This window comes from Gopherus flavomarginatus, chromosome 3 (genome assembly GCF_025201925.1).
Source record: "Gopherus flavomarginatus isolate rGopFla2 chromosome 3, rGopFla2.mat.asm, whole genome shotgun sequence".
NCBI classification, from domain to species: Eukaryota; Metazoa; Chordata; order Testudines; family Testudinidae; genus Gopherus; species Gopherus flavomarginatus.
Window position 1 is genome coordinate 212,485,288 of NC_066619.1, and position 13,341 is coordinate 212,498,628.

Sequence of the window (13,341 nt, forward strand, 5' to 3'; positions counted from 1 at the left end):
CTTTCTGTCCTATCCTATCCTGACCCTTCAGTTTCTCAAGGCAAAAATACATCCTCTGTACTGTTGTGTGCAAACCAAAATCAGAAGTGTAACAGAAAGTCTGTTTAAAAAGCCATGTAATTCATTTTTGCTCTGTTGCCCGTGTTGCTGTTCAGCCATTCATTTGTTTATTACCACACGCAGTACTTTCTTCTGAAAGAACTCCCAGAAATTGTAGTGGATTTCCTCTTGATCTTCTTACTGCTAGCCTTCATTTTCTTTCTGCCCTTACAGGAAGCTTGCTCTCTTGATGCTTCTGTAATGAGTCCTGTGGATAATCAAAAGGTTTTCATCTTTCTTCTTTCTTGCTTTTTTATCTATTGACTTTTTGTCTCCTGTACCTTTCACCTTTACCCTCCTTCTTTAATAACACTGCAGTGGCCAAACATTAATAACTTATTTCTGGGTGCACTTACACACATGCTGTTTAATTTAATTTAATATTTAGTAAGCAACTGCAGACAGATTAACTTTAACAATACTACCATTATAGCTCTCTGTACAAATGTCTTTCCTCAGTAATTCTGAGATCCACTGACGCAAGATGCTTTGCATCCTGCATTGGCTCATCTAAGTAATGTAGAATATATACCACATGAATAATGAGATAATTGGATAAAATTTCATGGGGAAATTTGTAAAGAAATAGACAAAAATGTTTGTTATAACCAAAATCCAACTTTTCTCTCACTTTTTTCCTGCACAGAGTGATCATTATTTTCCATAACCAAGTCGGGGGTAGCAATGGGGAGCTTAATGTCATAAGCTAGATCAAATTAATTTGTAGAGATAGGATCTGTGAAAGAAGACTTTACATGAGATACCAATATTAATAAGAAAGAGAATGGTTAGAAAGAATAAAAAACCTACAAAAGGGTGTTCTAGTTTCTGCAGCCTAAGAAATCAATGATAAATAAAGATTTCTGCTGCTCTCTAGTCTTCAGTTCACTTACCATAAAGCCCATCTCAAATATGTCTAGATGTAGAGTATGGTTACAAATCAGTAGTATATTGTTTATTTCACACTAAACATTCCCTATATATATATGTGTGTGTGTCACTGTTTTTTAAGCAAGGGCAATCTCTGGCAGCAATTGGGTTGGGGCTAGAGATATGTGAGGAAAAATATGGCAGTTGTCATATGCCAATAATGTAGTTTTGTCACTGCTCAGGGAGAATATAAACAAAATAATGGTATTTTTACTGTACTACTTGCAGTAAGGTTCTTCACAAACGCCAGCTGTGAACCATATGGTCTCCTGGCCATCTGGAGACAAACCCCACCCTAAATCTGCCTACACCCTCCAGGAAAAATTGGTGTTTTCTTCTTTATGAACTGTTTAAGAATATATGATTTTATGCTTTGTGTGTTTGGAAAAAAAAAAGAGAGAGGATGGAAAGCAACCAATGGCTTTTTTTTCTTTCTTATGAAATAGACCCTAGGACAACATGAAATAAAATGTATGCCTAGTACCAGATGTTTTCATTGTTTTATAAGGAACTCATTTTGGGCACAAATTTGTGTTTTTCTTCTACATAATACAATTTCCTTCTATATGTAATGTCCTAACCAACTGTCAAAGACCTAGGGAAAGAAATTCATTAGAATCATATCATATTATGTAATAAATGACGAGAGACACTAAACATGAACCTTCCTTGTCCGGTAGGAGTATAAAGTCTCCAGCTTTGAGCAGAGACTGATCAGTGAGATTGAATACCGCCTGGAGAGGTCTCCTGTGGAGGAATCGGATGATGAGGTGCAGCATGGAGACGAGCCCACTGATAACAGTGTGGCACCATATTTTGAGATGAAGCTGAAACATTACAAAATCTTTGAAGGAACATCAGTCACATTTACATGCAGAGTGACTGGAAATCCAAAGCCAAAGGTGAGAGGATGGAGAAAATCTCTTTAGAAGTGCAGAAACTTCTGACTTACTGTATTGGTTATCTCTGTAATAACAAGTGTTCTGTGTATTATAAGAATACTAAGTTTTCTGTCTGGCGGCAGGTCCTCAGGTGGCATCTTCTTCTTAGCATATGTGCCATGTGCCTCAGGTGCCACGTGAACATCATCACCGAATTTGGTCCACTGGTTGGATCATTACCTTCCACAGCCTGGGCCATGGGTACTGATGGGGAATGCAACGTGAACACTGATTCATGCCCCCCAATCAGGTGGCAGAAATTGTCATAGCTCTGTTGAAGCCAGTGAAGTTATGGTGATTTGCGTCAGCTGAGAGTCTGCATCTTGGGGTTTATCTCTAAAGATGCACAGCTAATGATCTCCCATTCATCTTAGCCATATATAATGGGGGTAAAAAATTCCAAAGCACCTAAGAACCATTTTCAAAAGTGATTTAGGAGCTTAATTGTCATTGAGAGTCAATGATATTTGGGTCACTTTTGAAAATGAGACTTAGATGCCTAAGTTACTTACAAAAATTGTCCCATGTGTTTCTGATACATTGTAATGGTGCTCCTCATGCTTCTGTAATTTTTATTTTTTAATGACAGAAGCTTGTTGTTCATCTGAAAATCTTCTCAAAGGTCACCATACCTTTCAGTGAAGTCTTGTCAAAGGAAACTATCATTGACTGGGCAAAGATTTCTGCCAAGCATCACTGTTTTTCTTTTAGATTTTTACAGTTCAAAAAATAACAATATAGCATCTCCTGGTTTGGTGCACAGCACTCAGGATGGGTTTCCTTTGAGAAAATGTTAAATCTCTGTTGATACTAGGTAAATAGCGTGGAGGAAAATGTCCTGTTTAGTACGCTGTGCTTAGTAATTTTAATGATTAATCAGTAATCTGCTGACCTATTTAGGTAACTGGAAAACAAAAGCATCACTGATTCCTTGTTGGCTTCATTCATAAACCAAGTACCTTCATAATTGTCCTGCTGGGTAGGAGAAGATGGGAGGAAAGCAGTAATGTGCGGCAGGTCGTCACAGTGTCCCCTTGTGGCTAGATACTGTTTTTCATTTAGATTATCCCATTGAAGCCCAGCCTTCACAGCAGTGAAGGCCACATTGGTAAGTTGCCAGAAATGCAAGGGGCTACATAATTTACATAATAAATGTATTAGGACTTTAGTTTGAGGAAAATATACATTTTTAAAATGTGTTTATAGAGTGCTGTTAGAATGCAGTGTTACACAAAATTATCGAAAGACCAAATATGTTTGGAGTGTTGCCAGGAAAGGACTAGAGCTGGGAAAACTGGTGCAGCTTCTCTGAAAGCAATTTCTTGTTCAGCTTTATTTCTGAGCTTTATTTTTGAACAGTTTGAGTCTGTTACGCAATGCTGTGGTCACTTTGATCCCTGCAGAGTCCAAATAGAAATATCTATTCACAAACATAGGTACTTCCAAAAAGACTTTTACAAATAGCAGCTCTCTTTATGTAACTTACGAAAGCTTTCCTGGCCTGCTGCTCCTGAAACCTTCTGATCTGTTCATTTTATCTAGAACATGGCTGTGTTTCCTACTTTTTCACCTATTCTTTACTGGTAGTCTGCTTATCTAGAAAGAGATTGAAATGAGTAGCCACAAATTGTGTATCACAGACCTAATACCTTTCCATCTCTAATACTTTATGTAATCCTAAAGAATGTATCCTGGTGGTGTTTAAGTGCAGTCCACACTGGATTTCCATGTTATAGTTAACTGCTTAACTATAGTCATCATCGTTGTAATCATGGCAAATCCCAAAGGGATATTGCCTTCTTGCAGTAACCAGATAACCATAATGACATATATAAACTGATATAATTAGACATCAGATTCAACACCCCATTGAAAAATTAGTGGAAGGTTATATCTCTGAGCTCTTGATTCAGACTGAGAGACTGTGGACTCAGGAAGATAGAGAATAATGATATGTTTTCTTCACAGCCATCATAGTTAAATATTAGTGTGTGATTTCAAAAAACACTTTGCTCCAATGGAAGTCAATTAAGCCAACACTGAGCACTGTTGAAACTCACTTAAATAAAAAATAAAATAAAAGCTTAAATTCTTAGGAAACTGAGGAGATGTTACTGGATCTCAAGAACCAACTCAGCAGCCGTGGATTACATACCCCAGGCTTCTTTTAATTTTGTATTCTCTCTCCGAAACTCAAATTTAATTCCACTTCATGTACTTGATGCTGCTGTACTTTTCACTAGTGTAGATTGACTTTAGAATGGCTGAATCATAAAAAGTTTTATGGTTATTTATGTTGAAGAAAATAATCCCATAGCCTTTTCAGTTTGTGTACTATTTGTTCTTGTACTTCGTTTTAGCTTAGTCCCACATTTGGACCTTGGGAGGCTGAGAGCAATGCTTAGAATTGGCTTTCCTCAATCTAATTTTTCTCGTCAATACTTGTGTGTGTACAGAATGAGAAACACAGTGATGCAAACAAGTGGGCAGCACTGCACATAGAAGAGATCAAAGCGGGAGTTTTTAATTAACCACAGATAGTATTTAAAAAATTAAGTTTCCTAAATTAAAATGTACAAAGCTCAGTGTGGTATGGGTTAGTCCATTACGGAGCCAGGACCAACTTCAGGCCTGATCCAATTCTTATTGACTTTGATGGACGCTGATTAATATGAGAAGATGATTCAGGACAGAAAAGTTTCCAACGACATTAGGTTACTGTAGTTGGGTGTGTGGTCTGATGGAGAAGTGTGCTTTTTGCCCACGGCTTACGAATCACAGTTTGGGTGGCCCATAGTGAACTATGGTCATTCCCTATATTTGGAGAGCATTCAGTTGGCTGTTCCCTGAAAATACTGCATTCCAAATTAGTGCATTATTTGATGTGAGTATGTTTTGATAGGGATATTATGCTCCATTTCTCCATTATATTAAAAATATATAAACTGAAAGTGGTCTGTCATCCTCACTGCTGGGGCTATGACCTTTTATTCAGTTTGCTTGGAGATGCTTCATGTGTGATTTGCTCAGTTGCCAGGGGTGGAATCATTTCCACTGCTGTTGGGTAACTTCTTGTCAACTGGACTTCTCTGGAATTACCAGAACATGTTATTTCCCTTATCTGCTTAAGTATGCTAAGATGGCAATAACGGTTGATGGTTGAGATGAGCTCCTATACTGCCATTTCCTGATACTGGAAATGTTGACAGTGGCAAATGAAAGTCTGGAAACTATTTACTCAACTTGAATCACCTTTTTTCCCAAATAGTCTTTGAAAGAATAGATTTGGGAGGTACTGTGGTGTGTCTAAAATCTGGCATTCATTACAAGGGATCTTTGTAAGTAGGATTATTGGTTTGATTTTTCTTTTTTCTGAACATGCCATATAAGTTGAATACTGATGTGCAAATTCTGGTTTTTAGATATGTTTCTAAAATCTGAATTTCCTTTGATTATAACTATCATGATAGTTTTCTGGTTAAAGTGGGAATCAATGTGTGTGAGAGAGGAAATGTGCTTTTTGAGGGATATTTGTCTTTATGATTATGATAATTCCATACAGAGAAATATTCACATCAAAATAAGGAGTTATGTGAGACTTGAGTGTGCATAGACCTTGTGTGGGCCTCTCTGCACACGGATGGATGTCATTCACAGTTTAAAAATAACTGAATCTGCGGTACATGGTTGAAAATCACTACCATTTTTTTAATATATTTGCTTACAGAGTTTTTGAAAATCTATTAAAAATATACAATATCCAAATGTAAGGTCATTGACTACATAATAGTACCTTTTATTACAAGGTATCATATGAGGAAAATATTTTACCATATGGGTGGCCCTTGTTTCCAGTAGAAATAGTGATGGTACCATTACTTATCAACCCACAACAGATAAGGGTTCCATTAAAAATTCACTCAGAATAAAAAGCCATAGATGGGAACTTTTTTACTACCTGGTGGAAGTGAGTATTAAGCAATCAGTGTATCAAGTTGGGACAACAGGTACAGTTAATATGTGCCTCTGCTGAATAATTCTTGGCATGTCTCTTGATTCTCTGATGAGAGAAGTGTGTTACAAAATAATTACCATTTAATGCAAGCCCAACTAATGTCAAGTAACATTATGAAACATGTGAAGCATGCAAGTTAAAACTCATTTTTGCAGCTTTGTCCTTCTTCAGAACCATTAGCTTATGTTTATAAATGATCAAATATCATTTGTCTCCAGTAAAAGCTCTGTCAGCAAATGAGAAAACATTACCAAATCTGTTAACACCATAGATTTTCTGCAACCCTGCTGACAGACAAAATGGGAAACTAGCATAACCAGCTATTGAGGAAATGAAATCATTTATAGTGACATATAATGCCTGTCAATACAAGAAACAGACATGGTAACTATTTTTAAAGGAAATTTCCACTCAGTTCGCCTAGTCTATTGTATTTCAGTGAAATTTAAAAGTGTCCTTCATTTACTCCCCCAAATGAATGAATTATTGGCTTTGAAGAGTTGGCAGCTATGAAGAACCTAGAAGATTGTAATCTAACTGGAATCTTGCTCTGCTTTGTCGCTTGACTGTTGTTGGAAAACTTCCGAACACATTTTTCTCACTAAATCACTGAGTTCTCACTACAGAAATAACATTCCAGACAACCTTGCCTGCCTTATGCTAATAATCCCATTGGTTTCATGACTAGGGGAAGAAAAATTTCACTCTATATGTACTGTACTGTAAAAAAGAAATCCATATTCATTTATTGTTCTAACACATCAGCCCACATATAGTAAGTGGATGTAGCCCTTTTTCCTTCATCCATAGGCTATGATAACACTGTGAATGCATATATTTTCTTCTAAGTGGGAAAGTTCTTTGAATGGAAATACAGGTTGTATAGCAGGGCTTAGAGAGAAACAATGAGAGAGAAAGTGAATTCACCAGAGGTTCAAATTTGAACACAAATCACCCTCTCCTGATAGGTTTTTGTTGCAGGGTTCTGGTTAAACCCAGATTGACACCAGCTTGATAAGTCTGTAGCTGCATTCCTTCCATGCACTTATACAAGCAGTAAACTCAAAAGAAGCCATACGGGGTAGCTCTTCTATTCTTCCTAGAGCTTCCTGTCCTGGCTTTTGGTCTGCACAGCCTTCTTGACTTCCCTGTGTAAGGTATGTGTATAGGCTAATCTGCTCCTGATTTGCTTCCGGCCACTAGTGCTTCCCTCAGCTCCTTCTGATCCTCAGCTGGGAATTAACCCACAAAGCCCTTCGTCTGGGTTGGTGGAGCTGCCTTCCAAGGACATCCTGTATTCCTTGTACTCACTCTTGCAGCCAGTCAGGCATAGAAAGAAAATGGAGACAGTCAAAGCAGATAAGATAAGTGGTTTTAGACTTACTTTGCCCCCAACTCTTTTCTACAGATATTAAGGCAAGGGAGAGCACAGGGAGAACTTCCCCTCCCTTCTTATCTGGGTGATGAAGTGAGGACTGCCCAGCCATGAGAGGAGCTTGTTCCTGGAGCTTCCAGTTTTTCCCACTAGTCAGAGGAGAACCTAATGGCAGAATTATGGCCCTAGACGCAAGTTCTCTATTTGCCTTCTCTCCAGGCTAGCTGCAGAGGCAGGAAATTGTCCCAGCAGCTCCCTCTTCCCTTGAGGAGGGAGAGGGAAGGAAACACAAATACATCATAGATTTGACATAAAATCTCTTTTGCAGCATATATTTCAGGGTAGAGCTCCAGGCCCTCTCCTTTTTGTTTTTGAATCAGTACAGATTCTCCATCCTAGCAGATACTGAGGAGCATCAGGGATGTAGCACATCCCAGCACACTTCTGTTTAGCTTGCTGCTGACTCCTTTGGGGGATAAGAACCCCTGTCAAATGCATTTATTTTCTTGAACCCATTCTATTCTTTTTGCTGCCTCTCATCACCACAAAATGATGATGCGCCACGTTCCTGCTTAATGTGGAGACAGATAATGGCAGCCATCAGAATTAATGAGCTTCCCCTCCTATCTTGATCTACTTTGTCCAGTGCTCCGCTGTGTAATTCCACAATTCCTTTTCTTATCTGTATATCTTTTTATGACAGAAGTTTACCTAAGGGAGCGTCTCATTTCCTTAGATTCAACTGTACAGACCCCAATGGTAAGTCTGCTAATTGCAACTTCTTGTAATGTTTATGCAAATAGAATACTCCTGCTCTCTTTTGGCATACTAACAGTTGCTCCTGGTCTGTTATGGGTAAGACTACAATTAAGTCACAGGTATTTTTAGTAAAAGTCATGGGCAATAAACAAAATTTCACAGCCTGTGACCTGTCCATGACTTATACTAAAAATACCTGTTGTTAAATCTTGGAGGGACATGGCATTTCTAGGGGGAATGCCTGGGGTCAGCAGCACCAGTTAGCCGGGTCCGGGGACTGTTGTCCGGGTCACTGGAGCAGCGGCTGGTGTGGCTGTGCCAGGGGCCACCTGAGCAGCTGGCCCCAGAGCCAGCTGCTTGGGCAGCCCTGGGGTCAGCCACACTGATCCCTGCATAAGTCACAGAAAGTCACAGAATCCGTGACTTCCACAACCTCCAAGACAGACATGGAGCCCTAATTATGGGTAATTGAAATTTAGTGGTGAGTGGCATTTTGTAATAAAACTAGGCCAGATACAGGGGCAAACAATTTTCAGAAATAAATGCCTTAAATTAAGCTCCTAAACCCATATTTAGGCACCTAAGTGACCTCTTTTTCAGAAATGTTGAGCGTTCATTGACTTCAACAGAAGCTGCTGAGCGGTCAGCATTTTTGAAAAAGAGGCCATGTATTTAGAAGCCTAAATATGGTTTTAGGAGTCTAACTTTAGGCATCATGGGTAAAATGTTCCAAACCACTAAAGGTCCAGATCCTCAAAGGCTTTTAGGCAATTAATCAATGGGAGTTAGGTGCCTAAACACCTTTGAGGATCTGGGCCTAAGTGACTAAAGCACTTTTGAAAATTTTGTACTTTTAACCTTTGGTCACAATTTCCAAATCTCTTTTTTGTTTGTGCTGGAGGCTTTTGAAAACTGGATTTATGAAATGGATACAAAAATGAAGCAGATGTTTTTTTCTGGTTACATCTGTCTTGAATTTTGTCCTATACTTCGGGCCCTACCAAATTCACAGTCCATTTTGGTCAATTTCACAGTCATAGGATTTTAAAAATTGTAAGTTTCATGATTTCAGCTATTTAAATCTGAAATTTCAGTGCTGTAAATATCACAGAATCATAGAATATCAGGGTTGGAAGGGACCTCAGGAGGTCATCTAGTCCAACCCTGTCATGATATAATTCCCCAATCTAAACCTTAGAATCCAAAAAATGGGGTACCAGCATGAATTCCTCTAAGCTTAATTACCAGCTTAGATCTGATAAGCTGCCACCACCCAAAAATATAGTGTTTTGGGGGACTCTGGTCCCCCCAAAAAACCTTCCCTGGGGACCTCAAGACCCATATTCCTTGAGTCTCACAACAAAGGGGAATAAACCATTTCCCTTCCCCCTCCTTTCTTTCTCACAGATCTTTCCCGCCCTGGGTACACTAGGAGATCACCATGATTCAAACTCCTTGAATCACAACACAGAGAAATCAGGTTTTTTCTCCCCCTTCTCTCTCCTTCTCAGGCTTTCCCTCCCTGGGCTATCCTGGAGAGACAGACAGATTCAAGCTCCGTGAATCTAAAACAAAGGGATTCCACCCTTCCCCCCTCCCTTCTCTCTCCCTGTCCCCCACCAATTCCCTGGTAAGTACAGACTCAATTCCCTTAAGCCTCAACAAGGGGAAAAAATCAAACAGGTCTTAAAAAGCAAAACTTTTAATAAAAAGAAAGGAAAAAAAGTAAAAGCTGTCTCTGTAATTTAGATGGTAAAAGTTACAGGGTCTTTCAGCTTAAGACACTAGAGAGAAGCCTCCCCCCAGCAAAATACAATTTAAAATACTTCCAGCAACATACACATTTGCAAATACAGAAAACAATCAAAAGACTATAACCGCCTTTCCTACTTAATACTCACTATTCTGAATATATAAGAGACTGTAGCAGGGAGATTGGCAAGAAACCTAGCTGCACGTCTAGTCCCTTTCAGGACCCAGAGAGAACAAAGCAAAACCCAAAAAACACAAACAAAGGCTTCCCTCCACCGAGATTTGAAAGTATCTTGTCTCCTGATTGGTCCTCTGTTTGTTAACCCTTTACAGGTAAAAGAAACATTTACCCTTAACTATCTGTTTATGACAACCCCCCTGCTCAAAGCAGGACCAATCCCCAACTAAATCATCCCAACCGGGGCTTTGTCAAGCCTGACCTTAAAAACCTCTAAGGAAGGAGATTCCACCACCTCCCTAGATAACCCATTCCAGTGCTTCACCACCCTCCTAATGAAAAAGTTTTTCCTAATATCCAACCTAAACCTTCCCCACTGCAACTTGAGACCATTACTCCCTGTTCTGTCATCTGGTACCACTAAGAACAGTCTAGGAGCCATCCTCTTTGGAACCCCCTTTCAGGTAGTTGAAAGCAGCTATAAAATCGCCCCTCATTCTTCTCTTTTGCAGACTAAACAATTCAAGTTCCCTCAGCCTTTCCTCATAAGTCATGTGCTCCAGCCCCCTAATCATTTTTGTTGCCCTCCGCTGGACTCTTTCCAATTTTTCCACATCCTTCTTGTAGTGTGGGGCCCAAAACTGGACACAGTAATCCAGATGAGGGGGAGGAATGATCACATCCTTCAATCTGCTGTCAATGACCCTATACAACCCAAAATGCCATTAGCTTTCTTGGCAACAAGAGCACACTGTCAACTCATATCCAGCTTCTCGTCCTCTGTAACCCCTAGGTCCTTTTCTGCAGAACTGCTGCCTAGCCACTCATTCCCTAGTCTGCAGCAGTGCATGGGATTCTTCAGTCCTAAGTGCAGGACTCTGCATTTGTCCTTGTTAAACCTCATGAGATTTCTTTTGGCCCAATCCTCTAATTTGTCTAGGTCCCTCTGTATCCTGTCACTACCCTCCAGCGTACCTATCACTCCTCCCAGTTTAGTGTCATCTGCAAACTTGCTGAGGGTGCAGTCCACGCCATCCTCCAGATCAGTAATGAAGATACTGAACAAAACCGGCCCCAGGACCGACCCTTGGGGCACTCCACTTGATACCGGCTGCCAACTAGACATCAAGCCATTGATCACTACCCGTTGAGCCCGATGATCTAGCCAGCTTTCTATCCACCTTATAGTCCATTCATCCAGCCCATACTTCTTTAACTTGATGGCAAGAATACTGTGGGAGACCGTATCAAAAGCTTTGCTAAAGTTAAGGAATAACACATCCACTGCTTTTCCCTCATCCACAGAGCCAATTATCTTGTCATAGAAGGAAATTACATTAGTCAGGCATGACTTGCCCTTGGTGAATCCATGCTGACTGTTCCTGATCACTTTCCTCTCCTCTAAGTGCTTCAGAATTGACTCCTTGAGGACCAGCTCCATGATTTTTCTAGGGACTGAGGTGAGGCTGACTGGCCTGTAGTTCCCTGGATCCTTCTCCTTCCCTTTTTAAAAGATGGGCACAACATTAGCCTTTTTCCCATCATCTGGGACCTCCCCCAATTGCCATGAGTTTTCAAAGATAATGGCCAATGGCTCTGCAATCACATCCGCCAACTCCTTTAGCACCCTCAGATGCAGTGCATCCAGCCCCATGGACTTGTGCTTGTCCAGCTTTTCTAAATAGTCCCAAACCACTTCTTTCTCCACAGAGGGCTGGTCACCTCCTCCCCATGCTGTGCTGCCCAGTGCAGCAGTCTGGGAGCTGACCTTGTTCCTGAAGACAGAGGCAAAAAAAGCATTAAGTACATTAGCTTTTTCCACATACTCTGTCACTAGGTTGCCTCTCCCACTCAGTAAGTGGCCCACACTTTCCTTGACTTTCTTCTTGTTGCTAACATACCTGAAGAAACCCTTCTTGTTACTCTTAACATCTCTTGCTAGCTGCAACTCCAAGTGTGATTTGGCCTTCCTGATTTCACTCTCCTGCATGCCTGAGCAATATCTTTATACTCCTCCCTGGTCATTTGTCCAATCTTCCACTTCTTGTAAGCTTCGTTTTTATGTTTAAGATCAGCAAGGATGTCACTGTTAAGCCAAACTGGTCGCCTGCCATATTTACTATTCTTTCTACACATCGTGATGGTTTGTTCCTGCAACCTCAAAAAGGATTCTTTAAAATACAGCCAGCTCTCCTGGACTTTATTCTCCCAGGAGATCCTGCCCATCAGTTCCCTAAGGGAGTCAGTCTGCTTTTCTGAAGTCCAGGGTCCATATTCTGCTGCTCTCCTTTCTTCCTTGTGCCAGGATCCTGAACTCTACCATCTCATGGTTGGTTCCTCCAGCACTTGTACGAGGAAACTGTCCCCTACACTTTCCAAAAATATCCTGGATTGTCTGTGCACTGCTGTATTGCTCTCCCAACAGATATCAGGGTGATTGAAGTCTCCCATGAGAACCAGGACCTGTGATCTAGTAATTTCTGTTAGTTGCCAGAAGAAAGCCTCAGGATCTTGACCCAAAAAGGAGTTGGGGTGGGGATACCATTACTCTTACTTCTGCACTGCTGCTGGCAGCGGTGCAGCCTTCAGCGCTGGGCAGTTGGAGAGCGGCGGCTGCTGGTCGGGAGCCCACCACTGAAGGCAGGGCTGCCACCAGCAGCAGCACAGAAGTAAGGATGACATGGTATGGTATTGCCAGCCTTACCTCTGCACTGCTACCTGTAAAACTGGGCCCTCAGTCAGCAGCTGCCATGCTGTGGCCACCCAGCTCTGAAGGCAGCAGAACAGAAATAAGGGTGGCATATTATGGTATTGCCACCCTTACTTCTGTGCTGCTGCTGGCAGGCTGCTGCCTTAAGAGCTGGGCACCTTGGCCAACAGGTGCTGCTGTTTGGCTGCCCAGCTCTGAAAGTAATGAAGAAGTAAGGGTGGTAATACCATAACCTCCTGCAACTCCCTTTTGGGTCAGGACCCCCAATTTGAGAAATCCTGGTCTCCCCTGTAAATCTGTATAGTATAGTAAATCTGTATAGTAAAAGCACACAAAAGACCAGATTTCATGGTCTGTGATGTGTTTCATGGTCATGAATTTGGTAGGACCCTCTTTATGGTACACTAAAACCAGGTCTTACATATTAGCCTGAGAATAATATATGTATATATTTAAAACCCTATAGAAAGGTCCTCTTTTCTTTAATAGAGAAGTTAACCATTCTGTAGAACTTTAAGCCATTATATAGTTGGGATGTAGTTCTCTGAAGTTCTATACTTTGAATTAAAATGTTGGCATTTC

The 13,341-nt window shown here is 40.7% G+C and overlaps 1 protein-coding gene across 7 annotated transcripts in view; it reads left to right on the forward strand.

Annotated features, from left to right (window-relative positions):
- Positions 1 to 13,341, forward strand: part of PALLD (palladin, cytoskeletal associated protein) — a 338,972-nt gene that overhangs the window by 291,159 nt on the left and 34,472 nt on the right. For 6 of the 7 annotated variants that reach the window (XM_050946157.1, XM_050946156.1, XM_050946158.1 and 3 more), the window contains one exon: positions 1,710 to 1,931. In XM_050946157.1, the coding sequence (XP_050802114.1) occupies positions 1,710 to 1,931 (222 nt within the window). Of the gene's footprint in view, positions 1 to 273; positions 325 to 1,709; positions 1,932 to 13,341 lie in introns of all 7 variants that reach the window. The other variant, XM_050946163.1, reaches the window with a different exon arrangement.